This window comes from Asparagus officinalis, chromosome 6 (assembly GCF_001876935.1).
Source record: "Asparagus officinalis chromosome 6, Aspof.V1, whole genome shotgun sequence".
In the NCBI taxonomy this organism is placed as follows: domain Eukaryota; kingdom Viridiplantae; phylum Streptophyta; class Magnoliopsida; order Asparagales; family Asparagaceae; genus Asparagus; species Asparagus officinalis.
Window position 1 is genome coordinate 13654518 of NC_033799.1, and position 14605 is coordinate 13669122.

Genomic DNA, 14605 nt, shown 5'->3' on the forward strand with positions numbered 1-14605 from the left:
CCCCCCCCCCCCCCCCACAAAAAAAAAAAAAAACCCTTCTAAAAAAATGAAGACAAAAACAACCAATATCTTTTCTATGTAACCCCCCAAAAGATCATCTCATTGCTCTTATTCAGCAAAAGAGTCTCGGTTTAGTACTCTTTTCTCATGAACATCAATTAGTTCTTTTGGATGTTTTTTGTAGCTGTCAAGTTCAGGTTTTTACACACATTTATTGCTTATGCAATTATATTCCTAGATTACATTTCTTGCTTCTAAGTAGCTTGCCAATCAATGCTTTACAATAGATTATTTCATTCAGTTAATATCTTTGCAGGTAGAAAACATTGAATGACAGAGTTGGAGCAGTTGCGAATGTCAAAGTCTTGGTCAGTATTGTAAGTGTCCCTCCGTGTTAAATGTTGTGCAATTTGTGTTCATATACTGTTGGTTTTAATTTTATCTATTGTCTCGACCTTAATTCTGTTAAATTTTCTGCAATTTATTTTCATTTCTTGATAAACATATTGCATTTTGCTTAGGAATCTCCCTTATCTTCCGCATTAAAAAAACGCAAATGTGTACATCATTGATTGCTATCGTGTCCACCAAATGTGTGTTACTTTTCACGTTAAATTAAAATTTCTTATTTCACAAACCATAATCTGTGGGGGTTACGTTATGTTCGGTGCAAGTACAAGATTGACATGCAATTCTTTTTTATATATGTTTTTTTCCTTAGAAACTACCTTTAAAATAGTCCAAAAATCAGCCATTTTTTTCTGTTTTCCCGTTCAAATTTACACAGTTTGCCTATTTTCCCTCACTTAAAACACGTGATTTGCACGTGAGTTGCCATTTAACTCACAAACGACCAGGGTTTAACCAGGATTCTCACCGACCAAACAAAAATAAAAAAAGAAAAGGGAGAAAATCCAGAATCAATCTCCCCATTCCTCTACTCGCTGATGGTTAAACAAGCCCTGAATCCCCCCCCCCCCCGCCCCGACCTCCTCCTTTTGCCTGTAGAATTGAATCTCTCAGGGCGTCTTTCGGGTTTCGTCGTCGATTGGAGGTAAAAGCAGACCTGATCTTGGACCTTGCTGTAATTAACCATGGGGAGCAATTATTCCTATTACGGTACTTACGCTTAACAGTAACCACATGATGTTGATTAGAACTGTTCTTGCAGTTACGTAACATGTCTAGTCAAAGGTTTGTAAGAAATTTAGAAAGATCTTATATGATAAAAGTCATGGAACCTGTGCTTCTCTTCGCTCCATAACTTTTCCTTCCTTGTCACAGATGTTCCTACCTTCTCAGCCGTCTTTTTCCCTGCTGCCACAGCACTAATTGCTGTCAGGATTTTTTTTTTTCTTCCTTCCCACTCTGATCTCTGCTGCCACTTCTGACATCATCTGATCATCATTTTTTAACCCTCAGTTTCTGGTGACAAGATTTCTACCATTTCCATCCCCTCAGTCTCCAGTGGCAAAATCATCTCCTCTTTTGATATTATTTCCAGCAATATTTCCAATTCTTCTTCAATCTCTGGAGCAAGCGCCTCCTTATTCACCACTTGTCCACAGGAACATGGTGACATTGTTCGCAGAAAATCCCGGGAATGAGGTAGGTCTGTTAACGACCGATCTTTCATTTCTGCAGCTATCTTTACTGCAAAGGGTTACATGTAAATGAGGTTACACAAGTTTTTCAACTTTCTTCCAATATCCACTACCAGGTCGATGTAGTGGACAATCAATTGCCCAGGGGTCTTGTTTGCAAACATTTTGGTTAGGTGTTCAAACCAATTCGGAAGAATTGAGATCAACCTCAACCAGGACCTCTTTGAATATCTTGTTTTCAGCTTCTGTCCAATTCGAGCTAATAGGATCCATCAAAGGAAGAATGAATAGATGGAATGTAGATAGATTGATAGCGAGGGAGAAATTCTAAGCTGAGAACAAGGTGGACTCTCTGTAGCCTTAAGTAGTTTTAGTTGTTTGAGAAAGGTCTTGTAAGGATTCATGTACCAGGGAAGACTTGCTGAAGATTATGATGCATGGTTGTGTTGGTCAAGATAATCATGCACCGAAAGAGAGGGGGAGATTGTTGTCAACAATCTCAAGCCACAAAGGAGCCACCTTTGTTGACAAAGAGAGAGAGGGGAGCCACTCGGTGAGAAGAATGACAGAAGTCATCAATGGAGACTGGCTTTCAGTGGTTTGTTGACAAGAGGGTCATCGTTGTTGACAAAGAGAGAAAAGAATGTGATTGTTTCTCTATATAAGTATCCGAGAGAGAGTACAAATGAAAATTACAATCACTCAATAATCTCACAAACAACAAATCACTCTTGATTTTTCTTGTTCTCTCAATCTCTCTCACAAAATTGCCCAAATAACAAACTCTAATTGCTCTCTTAATCACTCTCAATAACTGATCTCTCAAGCTCTGATGGATTGATTACTAATCTCTCTCTCTCGGATGCTTATATAGAGAAACAATCACATTCTTCTCTCTTTGTCAACAACGATGGCCCTCTTGTTAACAAACCACCGAAAAGCCAGCCTCCATTAATGACTTCTGTCATTCTTCTCACCGAGTGGCTCCTCTCTCTCTCATTGTCAACAAAGGTGGCTCCTTTGTGGCTTGAGATTGTTGACAACAATCTCCCCCTCTCTTTCGGTGCATGATTATCTTGACCAACAGGTTGTTAATGGAAGGACCTAGAAAAAGGTGGTCAAAGGGAATCCCTTATCAGATATGAGATGTAATGTGGCAACTCTGCCCTTTGATTTTTCATATAAATGGCTAGACAAGGTTTTCATAAATGGAACCATATCAATGCCTCAACGAGTTGGTAGCATGATCTGACTCCAAATCCCCTGAATTTCTCGCATTTGGGCCTGTAACCAGTGAGCGTGATGGCAACATAGTTTTATTAGTTTACTCTGGACTTCCTAATCTTTTTTTTAATTCCCTGTATATATGAAATTTGGACTAAAAAGTCCCAAATTGCTAATACGTGGACTAAACTAATTGAAATCATAGCGAGGACTTGAGCCTAATCATTTCAAATTGTTGAAACCGTCTACTGCAATAAGCAGGTTTGGGGTTATCAATTCGGAGAACAAAAGTGTAAGTTTACTGTAATCCGTCACTTAAATTTGTCAAACAATTTCCTGGTCTACTGTCAGGAGGAAGCAGCTATTTTTATTTTCTAAATCAAAGAGCACTTGGCCTTAATTGGTTCTTTCCTATTGCTATGTGTGTCAATCTAATTGTTGTGATCATAATGATATGTATTATACCAAGTCATTTTCACTTGCTTTGTTAAGAAACTGCACCATTTTTATGTGCAGGGGAAAAAGGAAATAAGAAATCTACTATATTTAGGCCATAAATTCTGCATATTACTGGACGGATTTACCTATCACGAGATTATGCAAGATTCACAATTTGAGACCACCTGAGTTCCTGACTAGAATATGTAAGATTCAAGTTGAACTGAAACTGTAAGCGATTGTCTCAAAGAAGATTCACAACGTGGGACCACCATGAGTAAGGAGACAAATAACTTTGTCGGTTTTGTTGCAAGATTCACAATTTGAGAGCATCTGAGTTCCTGACTAGAATATGTAACATTCAAATTGAACTGAAACTGTAAGCGATCGCCTCAAAGAAGATTCACAACGTGGGACCACCATGAGTAAGAAGATAAATAACTTTGTCAGTTCCGTTGCAAGATTCACAATTTGAGACCACCTGAGTTCCTGACAGAATGTGTTAAGATTCAAGTTGACCTGAAACTGTAAGCAATCGTCTCAAAGAAGATTCACAACGTGGGACCAAGCAGACAAGACCATTGTTGTGGTGCTTCTTCAAACTTAAGGATTTGATTAAAATTCTGGTCTCCTCAGGTTTGAGGTGCTGATTGGTTTGTTCGCTGTTCTTCGATTACTTTTAACTATGAAATAGAAGTACTTTTGACATCTACTCGATCAGTTTCTGTAGAGTTTTCTCTTAACATTGTACATAGTTACTATCATTTTTAATTATGCATCAGTTTGTGTTTGCTTTGTTTACTGTAACAGGAGACATTCTATCAACTTTTGCTAGATCTAAAATAGGCTAGAAGTTTGGAACAGAAAGTTGGGGTAGATTTGCATATGCCGAGTCTTTGAAAAGAAATTTGGATAATTATTCATTTGCTAAGTGGTGTTGGCTAATCTGTTTTTCCGTAATGCCCTCTTCTTTATGTCAAATACAGGAATAAACATGAATGTTAATTAAAAAAATAATTATTTATATTTGGAAAGTTGAATTGTGAACTTTATTTTATATCTGTTTATTTGTTATCTGTGTTTTTGCCTTCTTTCTGTTTTGCTGTGTTCCCATGCTTATGTTAAGCATATTAATGACCCGTGCTTGTCCTTAGCCCAAGTACCTTACATTTTCTCTCATATTTCAACGATAAGTATTGCATATCATGTGTGCATAAATTTTGGAAATGCTAGATCAATCAACCATTACTTTTAACACATTTCAAAATTCAACCAAAAAGCTACCTGTCCATATCGATTTAGCTCATTAGTCTTAAATTAAGCTTTCAAGCCATAGGAAAGCCAAAGAGAGTTGCATATTGTAAAAGAGAGGTATAGAGAATAAGGAGAGAAATCTAGGGTTTGTGAGAGTTTCTCTCTCTTTTCTTTTCTTTCTTTCTTTTTTTTTTTTTTTGATGATGTGGTAAAATAGGATTAATTAGTAAATGTAGTTAAAAACATTTTATTAAGACCATTTTTGTCACTTTCATGTGACTTCACCATTTAATTTTTAAAATAAACATTGTATTTCACTTGCATTCGGACGTGGATGTGAAAATTATTAGAAAAAAAAGAAGCTACTTTCACAATTTCATTTCACTTCCGAACGGCCAAATATCCTCTTAGTTCATTTTCAAAATTAGTTTTAAGGAACAAGTTTGGTCTCTAGGTTCTTCAAGAACATAAGAAAGGTTGTAATGTTGTATAATCTCCAGTAAAAGAAGACTCAAATCTCTCCCATGAATGTAGACGATTGTTCTTGTGCATTTCCTTGCTGTGGATAATTGCTTTCTCTCTTGTTTGAAGACTCAAATCTCCAGTAATGTTGTATAATCTCCATTTCTGTAGATAATTGCTTTCTCTCTTCTTTTAAGGAACAAGTTTGGTCTCTAGGTTCTTCAAGAACATAAGAAAGGTTGTAATGTTGTATAATCTCCAGTAAAAGAAGACTCAAATCTCTCCCATGAATGTAGACGATTGTTCTTGTGCATTTCCTTGCTGTGGATAATTGCTTACTCTCTTGTTTGAACACGTTTTCTCAGTGTTTCCAAATCATCAAGTGATCGATTGCTCTACGAAGAAGAAGGAGATTTAATTGGGAGTTTCGGTGATGCTTCCGCAAGCAACACTTCTGCATTGAACATCTATTGATGTGAAACAATTGGTGTCTAGTTGCGGTATGTGTGCCCCGCCCATTGCTTGGTTCATAGCTGAAAATGTTGAAAAATACATGTCATGTTGTTTAAATTAATCCTTTGCGATCGATGTTCAATAATGTAAATCTCCAACCACTGTATACTACTTTGCAAGGAAGTAGTGATCTATAGGATCATGCAGGTATATTCAATTTAAATATCAGTTTTTTCCCAATAAGACTTACATTTATCATATCAGGTGAAGTCTTTAACCATGGAAATTCAGTCTAATTTTGCAGAGATCTTGAAATGAGTTGAAATGTGAGTTTTCCATTTCCGATTTTTTTCGGAAAACAACCAAACAGCCCCTTAGATGAAACCATAATTATCCAGTGGACAAATTAGTAATTATGAAATGCTAATGACCTCTCGACCACTTTTTTATTAGTGTAGAGGATCTACCCACATAAAACCATGTATCCCTAAATACTAGCTAATGTCAACTTAAGCTTTAACAAGGATTATAGAACAAACCCTAAGCCTGTTTGGATTTGCAGGGGGTGAAGGGAAGTTAAGGGAAACTGAGTGAAGTGAAGGGAAGGGAAGGGAAGGGAGTTCCCTTCCCCTTGGTTACACCCCAATTTGAGGGGTAACAATTTTTATACTATTAGGGAGTGAATGGAGGTGAATGGAGGTGAATTAACTTCACCTCCTAAGTGTTCCCAAACAAGATGAATGGAGGTGAATGGTTCCCCTAACTTCCCTTCACCCTCATTCACCTCAATCCAAACAAGCCTTAACTCTCTTCAAACTGTAAACATAATACAAGTGCCTATTCGAAAATAATTTAAATTAGATCTGGGGCTGCGTGTAGGTGAGCACGTCTAATTTGACCATGAAACTACTTCATATATAGCAAAATATAGTAAATGTCGTGTTTACAATACCAAAGTTAAGGCACCTTGCCCAACTCCTACACAATATTTAAAAGGCTAACTAGCACTTTTATGGCCTATTATTTCAACTCCATTTCTTTTCCAAAGAACTCCGAACGAGTATCTGAATCCCTCTCATAAAAATACACAATGCATAACGTATAAATACAAGCAATTATTACTTCCACTATAGATCAGTCACCACTGCTAAATATATAATTACTAGTTGGATTGCACGTGCAATGCACCTGGTAAAATTTTGAAATTTATCTTAAATTTTACTGGTAATACATGTATTTCAAAACCAATAATGGAAGCAAACTGACGAGTGCATGTACTAAATCATTTTATATTGCAGTATCTTAAATAATGATGTTTATGACATTGTACATTTTCTGTGAATAAAATACTTGTGAATGGATTCAAAATGTTATGTAAATAAGCAAGATAATATCAGAGTAGAATAAAAGCATTACACTTGCTGCACAAGTTGCTCATTTATCTGGTAGGTAAAATTGAACATACATGTCATACAAACATATCCTTCAATCATGGTAAATAAACCAAGTCACCAACCCTGTGATAATGCCATAAAGCTCTTATAACTTTTCTTCAGAGAAATTAAGAAGATCACCAAGAGTATTCACTCCGAGATTACTTTGCAAAGAGCTTCCAAGTTTTCCTCCAAGTTGTTTCCTATGATGACACAAACAGAGAGCTTCAATTAATTGAAGTCTAATTTTGCAGCTTAAGAAAATTATTGTTAAAATGTAATATGTCAAAACATTGCAACATTTAAAATATTAATTGTCTTGTAGGTATTTCAAAATAATGAAGATGCTACGCAAGACCAGTTCGAGCAATGTCAAACTCCAGATGAATGCAAGAACGATCAGAAGCTGGAGTGTGAAGCTCTTTCCTCACAACTACATTAGCTCTGAAGATCGGATATCATGTATTATTCCATTATTAGATGAACTTAAATCCATGTCTCAATATAAAACATTCCTTTAGTATCTGCATGGATGATGAATATCATGAATGGCATGACCATTTTTAAGACTCCATTTCTTTTCCAAATGTGATGTGGCTTCTGAGTCAACAAACACAACCCTCAATTCAGTAACATTGGCTGTGTAAGTGGTAGATGCACCTAAGGCATCATCTTGATCTCAAAGCAACTGATCTAATTCTGGTCATAATTGCTCTTTCCTGTAAGAATATATACCTTGTTACTTGCAAAACTTCAGCATATGGAACGTTTAAACACAATAATATACTAAAAGCAAATTCATCTAGGAATTTCTTTGCAAATCAGGAAGCAGCACAATTTATTTAATGGTTACTTTAAGTTTAGCAGCAACATGAACGTGTTGTTACCATGCAGTGAAGTCATCTTCAATGCACTGATCATCATCTCCTAGGCTTACTTTGATAAGGCGCTTTGCTCCTACCACAGCAAGAAAATTTATAAATTTACTTAATCACATAAACAAGGCAGAAAACATAATTATAGCTTTTACGACTACACTATGGACAATAACCGATCAAGCAGGATACATGGAAGAAGACTGATAGTTATATTAATAGGACTGAAAGACTTATGTTGCATGAGTTCAAGACCATTTTGGTTTTTTGTAAGAGTATTTTGTCCAATGTGCTAAGCATGAAAAATGCTCCTGTTGTTCTCTTCCCCAAATGAAAAGCAAGAAACAAGAATAATGCCAACCATGCCCAAAGTAGAAAAATTGTTGTTTGGGAACATATATCAAATTATTGGAACCATCACAAACTAAAATATAAGTAAGCAAGAAACATATGCAAAAACCTCACCATATAGCAAATCAGTCTGCCAACAAATAAATTCCATATGCTGGCATAGAATATAAGAAAAATACATAACTATGAACGATATTATAACATTAAAAATTTTACATAAAGTTGCAAACAATAACGACATTATAAGGCAAAAGTCACCAGAAGGTAGATGATTCTACAATCATTTGATGCAGTTTTTGCATCTCTAAGTTTTTATCAGAGACAAAAATACAGTCAAATAGACCATTAACTTCTAAATTAATTATTAATGCTTAAATGAGAAACGCATCTTATAGAATTTGTCCATGATTTGAATCCTTTTTTTCAAAGACTCATCAACATAACATTGTGTCGAGATAACCCAAAAATATTTCAAATGCATTTTAAAAGTAATAAAGTCAAGTATTTGTTAAATATGTAATTAGCTTGACATAATTGAGCGATAAGTTTAAGCTAATAACAGCCAAAAAAATCAAAGCATGCAATATTTATGAGACAACAATATGTGCATATTGTTGTAATTCATAAATTGTTCTAACAAATAACATTCATAAGTTATTCCTCATAAAAGCATACAAAAAGATAAATAAAATTCCTCCAACATATTTGTAAATGTATTGAAAATTTAAAATTGTTCATGTTAAATTTTTTTTCGTTGATCATTCCTTCTCGACCTTTATCTTCTTTTTTGGTAATTCAAGAATTGTATCATCGTCTTCAATGTTGATTGTGTTGTCTTCTTGGAGTTGAATTTCTTGTGCTATTATCTTTCCTTGTGCCCGTTCATCCTTAGAGTTTTCATCTAACTTCACAAGGAATGTGTATGTCTTTCCAATGTTTAGCACAAACTTTTGGAATAACGAACTCTGATTATTTTTCTATTTTAATTAGGAAACAATTAATTAATTATACATGAAACATATGGTTTTATATGTTTAAAATATAATAAAGTAAGAAGTTACCTCTTTTATATCAGCCATGAATTTTTGTGCCTTGCATCCTATAAGAGTTTCTGCTGCATCAAAAAGTATCACTCTTGCAGTATCCGTCTCATCTTCAACTATGATTTTAACTGCATACCTACATTTTGTATTATCATTGTGCATCACATGATATTTTCATAATTAATCAATAGTCTACTGTAATAATACACATAAATATTTAAAACTTTCTAGAAGGTTTATAGTTTTTGCAAAGTTTCTGCAAAGTATCCGCAAAGTATTTGTTAAAACGAAAATAAAAGATACATTGCCAGTTTCTGCAAAGTTGGAACCAACAAAAATGCAAGAAAATCGGAGGAAGGATGAGTAACCTCGGCTTCATACGGCTCCTCTATGGTCAAAAATAAATGTAAGGACTTGCTCGATATTATCTCCATCTTTATTTAATTTAGATAGTAAATACAATAAATATATATCGGGTAGCCAAAAATTAGACCAATGAAATTCTGTCTGCTAGAATCAAAAATACGCTTCCGAATTATATCAATTAGTTTTCTATGATATAAAGGTTTATATCACAAAACATGAAAAAACATATAAATATAAATAAAGTACATAAGTTCCTAAAGAAAAGCAATACAATATAATTCTACATTTCTACAATAAGCACTATAAACTATATTGACAGACTTTATAATTAGATCTGTTTTGAATTCAAGCCTAAGAATAAACCATCCAACACCCAAGTAGTAAATGACGATGCCTTGAGGATGCTAAGAACATCTCTTTAGAATTGAAAGTTTAGCATTTAACATATATTTAAACTAAATAAAAGAATGCATACCAAAAAATAATTTCTGTTTTCTATTTCAATTCAATCAATAAATATATAATCCAATAAACCAACTTCAATTTTTTAAAAACATTAATATTTACCTGGATAGATGGGAAAATCAACAACCTCCAAATACTTATTCCTGTAACATAAAAGAAAAAATTAGAAAAATATCAATTGCCATAAAAACTAATTGTAGTGCAAGAAAATAAACTAAATTCAAATGCAAGAATTAAATCTCATGCAACAATCCTACTATAGCAGTTTTAAGTAGATTTTGTTTGCGGTTTCTCCGTTAAAGACTGGATTCAATTAATTTAACCTTCATTTGAATTTCCTATCTTATTTTAGGACTTTGTTTTGCTCTTAATTTCTTTGAATTTGTAAGACTGGGTCATATCTTTTTTGTGTTTTCATTTGATGGAGCTTTCTTGATTTATGCAAAGCACAATGAAGATGGGTTTGCAGTAGTGACATAAACAGAGATTATATTACATGTACAGCATATTATTATAGAGTAATAATTGTATAATTTAGTATAGCACAGATATATGTGTCATTATAGAAGTGTTAATATGGATAAAGGATTCCTGCACAATTCTAACTATCTCATCAAATTCCCCAAACTTTGCATAAGCTTCCATAAGGGCGGAAACAATTTCAATGCTGGGCTTATATGAACTACTTATGATCTCACCCCATAAAGCTTGGGCATTGGAAAATTTTCCATTTTGGGCATAATAAAGCATCAGAGCACAAAGAGAAGCGCAGTTGTGCCGAAAGCTCAGAGCTTTCGTCTCTGAGTGCACTTTTGCGAGCTGAGTGTCGGTAAAGTCAAACAAAATCGATTTTAATTGTACTTTGACCTCACAAGTCGACAATTAAAAGAGAGGAGAAAGGGAGATAGTATACGAATAAATCTCCTCAAAAGCACTAAACTCGTGGGATTGAAACCCTCGACGCCAAACTCGTGCGAGTTTTATTATTTATTATAATTTATTAATTTATTAAATTAATTTATTAAATAATCAATATTTAATAATTTATTAAATAATTTCATAAATTATTTATTATATCAAATTATTTATTACTGCTCACATTAACTAATTCCCTTTTAACATGTCATTGAATGCAGAGGGATAACTTTGGTATATTTAAATTTGTTGAAGGGCAATTTAGGGTAGGTAAAGTTTTTCATGAACTTCCTCTTTTAAAGGGTATAAATAGATTATTTCAACTATTTTTAACTTAAATATCCTAGTTTGGAGCAAAAAAAATATCATAAATTTTTTAAACTTGCAGTCATATACCCTCATTTTTTTGCAGCACTTTAACACCCTAAAATTTTTACAACTAGCACTTAAATGCCCAAAAATTTTAAATGTTGCACATAAGTACCCCCCAGCTACACAAAATTGAGGGTATTTGTGTAAGTTTTAAAAACTTTAGGGTATTTATATGCTAGATTCGAAAATTTTATATATTTTAGTGTAAGTTTTAATAACTTTAGGGTATATAAGTGTTGATGCCTTGATGCCAGTTATCAAACAGGGGATTTATTTGTGAATTAAAGTAGAGTTTGGGATCCTCAAACTCCTACAGATAATTGGCTATGTAAATCGTTGTTCTTTCCTTTACATGAAGAACTCGTAAAAGGCCGGAGTTGGGTTCTCCAGTTGTTCCTCCGACGATCAAGTCAGTATATGAACTTGATTGAGAAAATGTGAGATGATGAAGAAGGTTTCAAAGTTGTGTGAAAAGACCCAAGAGCTACCTTGAGCTGCATGGATTCCTTTTATAGAGGATCAGAGGGGTAGATAGGTAACTTGAGCCGAGTCCATGAAGGCAGCTGACTCGGCAGATAGCTGACATGTGTCGGCTGTTGAAGAAGATGGGTCATCTAGGTGGTTAGTGCAAAGCGACAGTAGCTGTTTGGTGCTGATTGGGTCTGATGAGTCATAAAAACTATGAGGGCTAGCAATGATGACTTTGTTAGAGCAGTTAATACAAGGGTAGTTGTCGGCAGGCGGTTCGAGCATACACCATCTCTCTAGTCGTATGACTAAAGGCCGACAAACACCGTCTTTTTTCATCGGCGACGCAAGTTGTCGGTTGATATAGCGGGCTAAATGAGGGTGCTCATAGGATTGATCTGGTGGGTAGGCCGACAAGTACCTTCTTTTAGTCAGCTTCGAAAGTTCTCCACCCGGACTTGAGAGAAGGGACGCCACCTAAAGGGAAGAGGTGACTCGGCCTGGCAAGAAGGGATGAGTCGGCCAGGCGAGAAGGGACTTCCGTCTCGGCCTGGCAAGAAGAGACGTTTGTCTCGGTCTAGAGAGAAGGGACACCTTGCTCGGCCTTTCGGGGTCGGCTTGGGGTGCAGTCTGCTTAGACATGTGTCAGCCAATTGAATAGTGATCAACACTTACTTCTATGGCACAACATTAAGTGCTACCAAAATAAGTGAGGGTATATAAGTGTAAGTTTGAAAAAGTGTAAGGTATGTTTTTGCTATCAAATATAAGTGGGGGTATATAAGTGAGAAATAGATGAAACAATAGGGAATATAAGCGCTATTTGGCCTATTTATAACGGACAAACTGTATGCGGTGCATCACACCATTTCCCCCGTTTACCTAATGTCTAAATCAGATCAAATATTCGCTTTGGTGCAAGTAAAATTGTTCCATAATTGACACCATGAAATTACAGTGTGTCTGGATAGAATGGAAGAGACAAAAGTCCCTCTTTAGAATATCATCAAACAAGATTTTGCACATAACTATCTCTTTATTATTATTATTACTACTATTACTATTATTATAATTATTTTGGCACATAGCATCTGTACATTGATTTTGCAAGACACTCTCTCAAATTTAAACTTTTTTTTTTACAATAAACATTATCATTCTATGTTTACATGATTACATCTCTTGTTTAGAGCCTTTCATCTAGGGTGTTAACGGGTAGGATACAGCTTGGATATGATACTTATTATATTTGTATCTAGTTACCAATTATGGATACGAATATACATGCGTATATGTGTGCAGATATGCATGGGACTACAAAACAAATATGAGAAATCTAAATAATATAAAATATATATAGTTCGTATGATTCAAGCAAGCTCATTAAAATATTTCTTATATATGAAAATCTAAGATTGTACCTTTTGATCATAAAAATCAAATCTCAAATTCATTAATCCAATGTGTTGATGTCCGTGATCACACAGTCGATGAGGCAGTTCAGATCTTCGCGCTAACGACGAAGATGGAGAGGATGGAAGGTGGGGCCGACTCCTCCTCCGACTTTATGCCTGATCCTTAGACTGGAATTCCTGATTTTTCTGCACAAACAAGAAGAACGAACCCGTAAGAGGGCGGGGCTTGTTTCCACTGTGGTACCTCCGACGGTCAAGTCAGCTGATGAGCTTGAGTAGGGTTTGAGGGAGAGTCCCGGGACCATTGAGGTCCTTGTAAGGGGGTACTCTTTTAGAGTTATTAGCTCTCTTTTTAGTAAAAGTAGATCAAGAGGGAGAAATGATCCCCAGAGTTTAATGAAGAAGAAGAAGAAGAACCTCCCCTTTTTACCTTCCTTCCCTCCTTTTATAGTCCATCGCCTCTGAGATGCTGACCCTTGGTTCTGACTATGCACAGGAGGGCGGTTGTGGGGTGAACAGACATACTGCTGAGTCATCCTCCGCTTTACAGATGTCGGCTGGTGACGGGAACTAAAGTCATTCGAGCATAGGAGAGACCATCTCCATAAGATCCCGGATTTGACAGACGAGGCATGACAGAAGATAGGCCGGCTGCTTAGTCATCATTCGCTTTACAGATGTTGGCTAGCGACTAGGAGGGAAGTCATTCGAGCACATGAGAGAATATCTTAGTAATCTCTAGGAAGTGACTTGTGAGCAGAGTAAGCTGTTTACACACTAGATTTGTCAGAGTTGAGATCTTGATAGGACCGATCAATACTGTAGTGTCGATTGATATATATCTGAAGAGAGCTTAGTTGGATATTATCCCCTCAGTAGAGACGGGTCAGTTTTTGAATCGTCCCTATGATTTGCCGACCAGACAGTCGAACGAGCTTATGGCCGTGTAGACTGCCGAGTAGATAGTCGAGCCGACTGTTTGAGGAGTCGTCTCGACCATGGGGCAGGTGGACACTTGAGGAGTCATCTCGATTATGAGGGGACGACTGATCCCGCACTTCGTGTCTGTAAAGATGACTCGTTTGCTCTGCTGGTCGATAGATTTGTTCTTGGTTGGGCTTTGGGCCGCTAAGCTGGTTTGGGCCATAGTTCTTTTGGGCCTATGAAGACATAGCTTCTCGATATTTTTGTCTTTAGATGGTGAATTACCATAACACAATGATTAAAACAATTGCAACTAACTATAAATAGAAAAAGCAACGTATAGTCAACATATATTCAAATATTTTAGATATGGATCAAGATATTTCACTATATAATCATATCCTTAACCATATTTACAGATATTTTCTGGCAAACCTACTATTATTTAATAACACTTGTTTTTGAGACTTAAGGCAACTTAAACGACTTGAAAAGAGGTTCTTCTAAATGTAGAAGATAAGGAGATATATTTAAAAATGGTTT

General features: G+C 35.5%; 2 protein-coding genes across 7 annotated transcripts in view; one reads left to right on the forward strand and one right to left on the reverse strand.

Moving 5' to 3' along the window:
- LOC109844631 (putative disease resistance protein RGA3) overlaps positions 1–3978 on the forward strand; it is a 32522-nt gene extending 28544 nt beyond the window's left edge. For 5 of the 6 annotated variants that reach the window (XM_020413744.1, XM_020413746.1, XM_020413745.1 and 2 more), the window contains 2 exons: positions 317–377; positions 3345–3978. The gene's annotated coding sequence lies outside the window, so the exon portion shown is untranslated. The remainder of the gene's footprint in view (positions 1–316; positions 378–3344) is intronic. The other variant, XM_020413747.1, reaches the window with a different exon arrangement.
- Positions 8735–9316, reverse strand: LOC109844930. The gene is made up of 2 exons (XM_020414105.1): positions 9156–9316; positions 8735–9071 (listed from the first exon to the last, which is right to left on the reverse strand). Exons 1-2 carry the CDS (start codon positions 9297–9299, stop codon positions 8853–8855), a joined length of 363 nt encoding a protein of 120 aa, XP_020269694.1. The 5' UTR covers positions 9300–9316; the 3' UTR covers positions 8735–8852.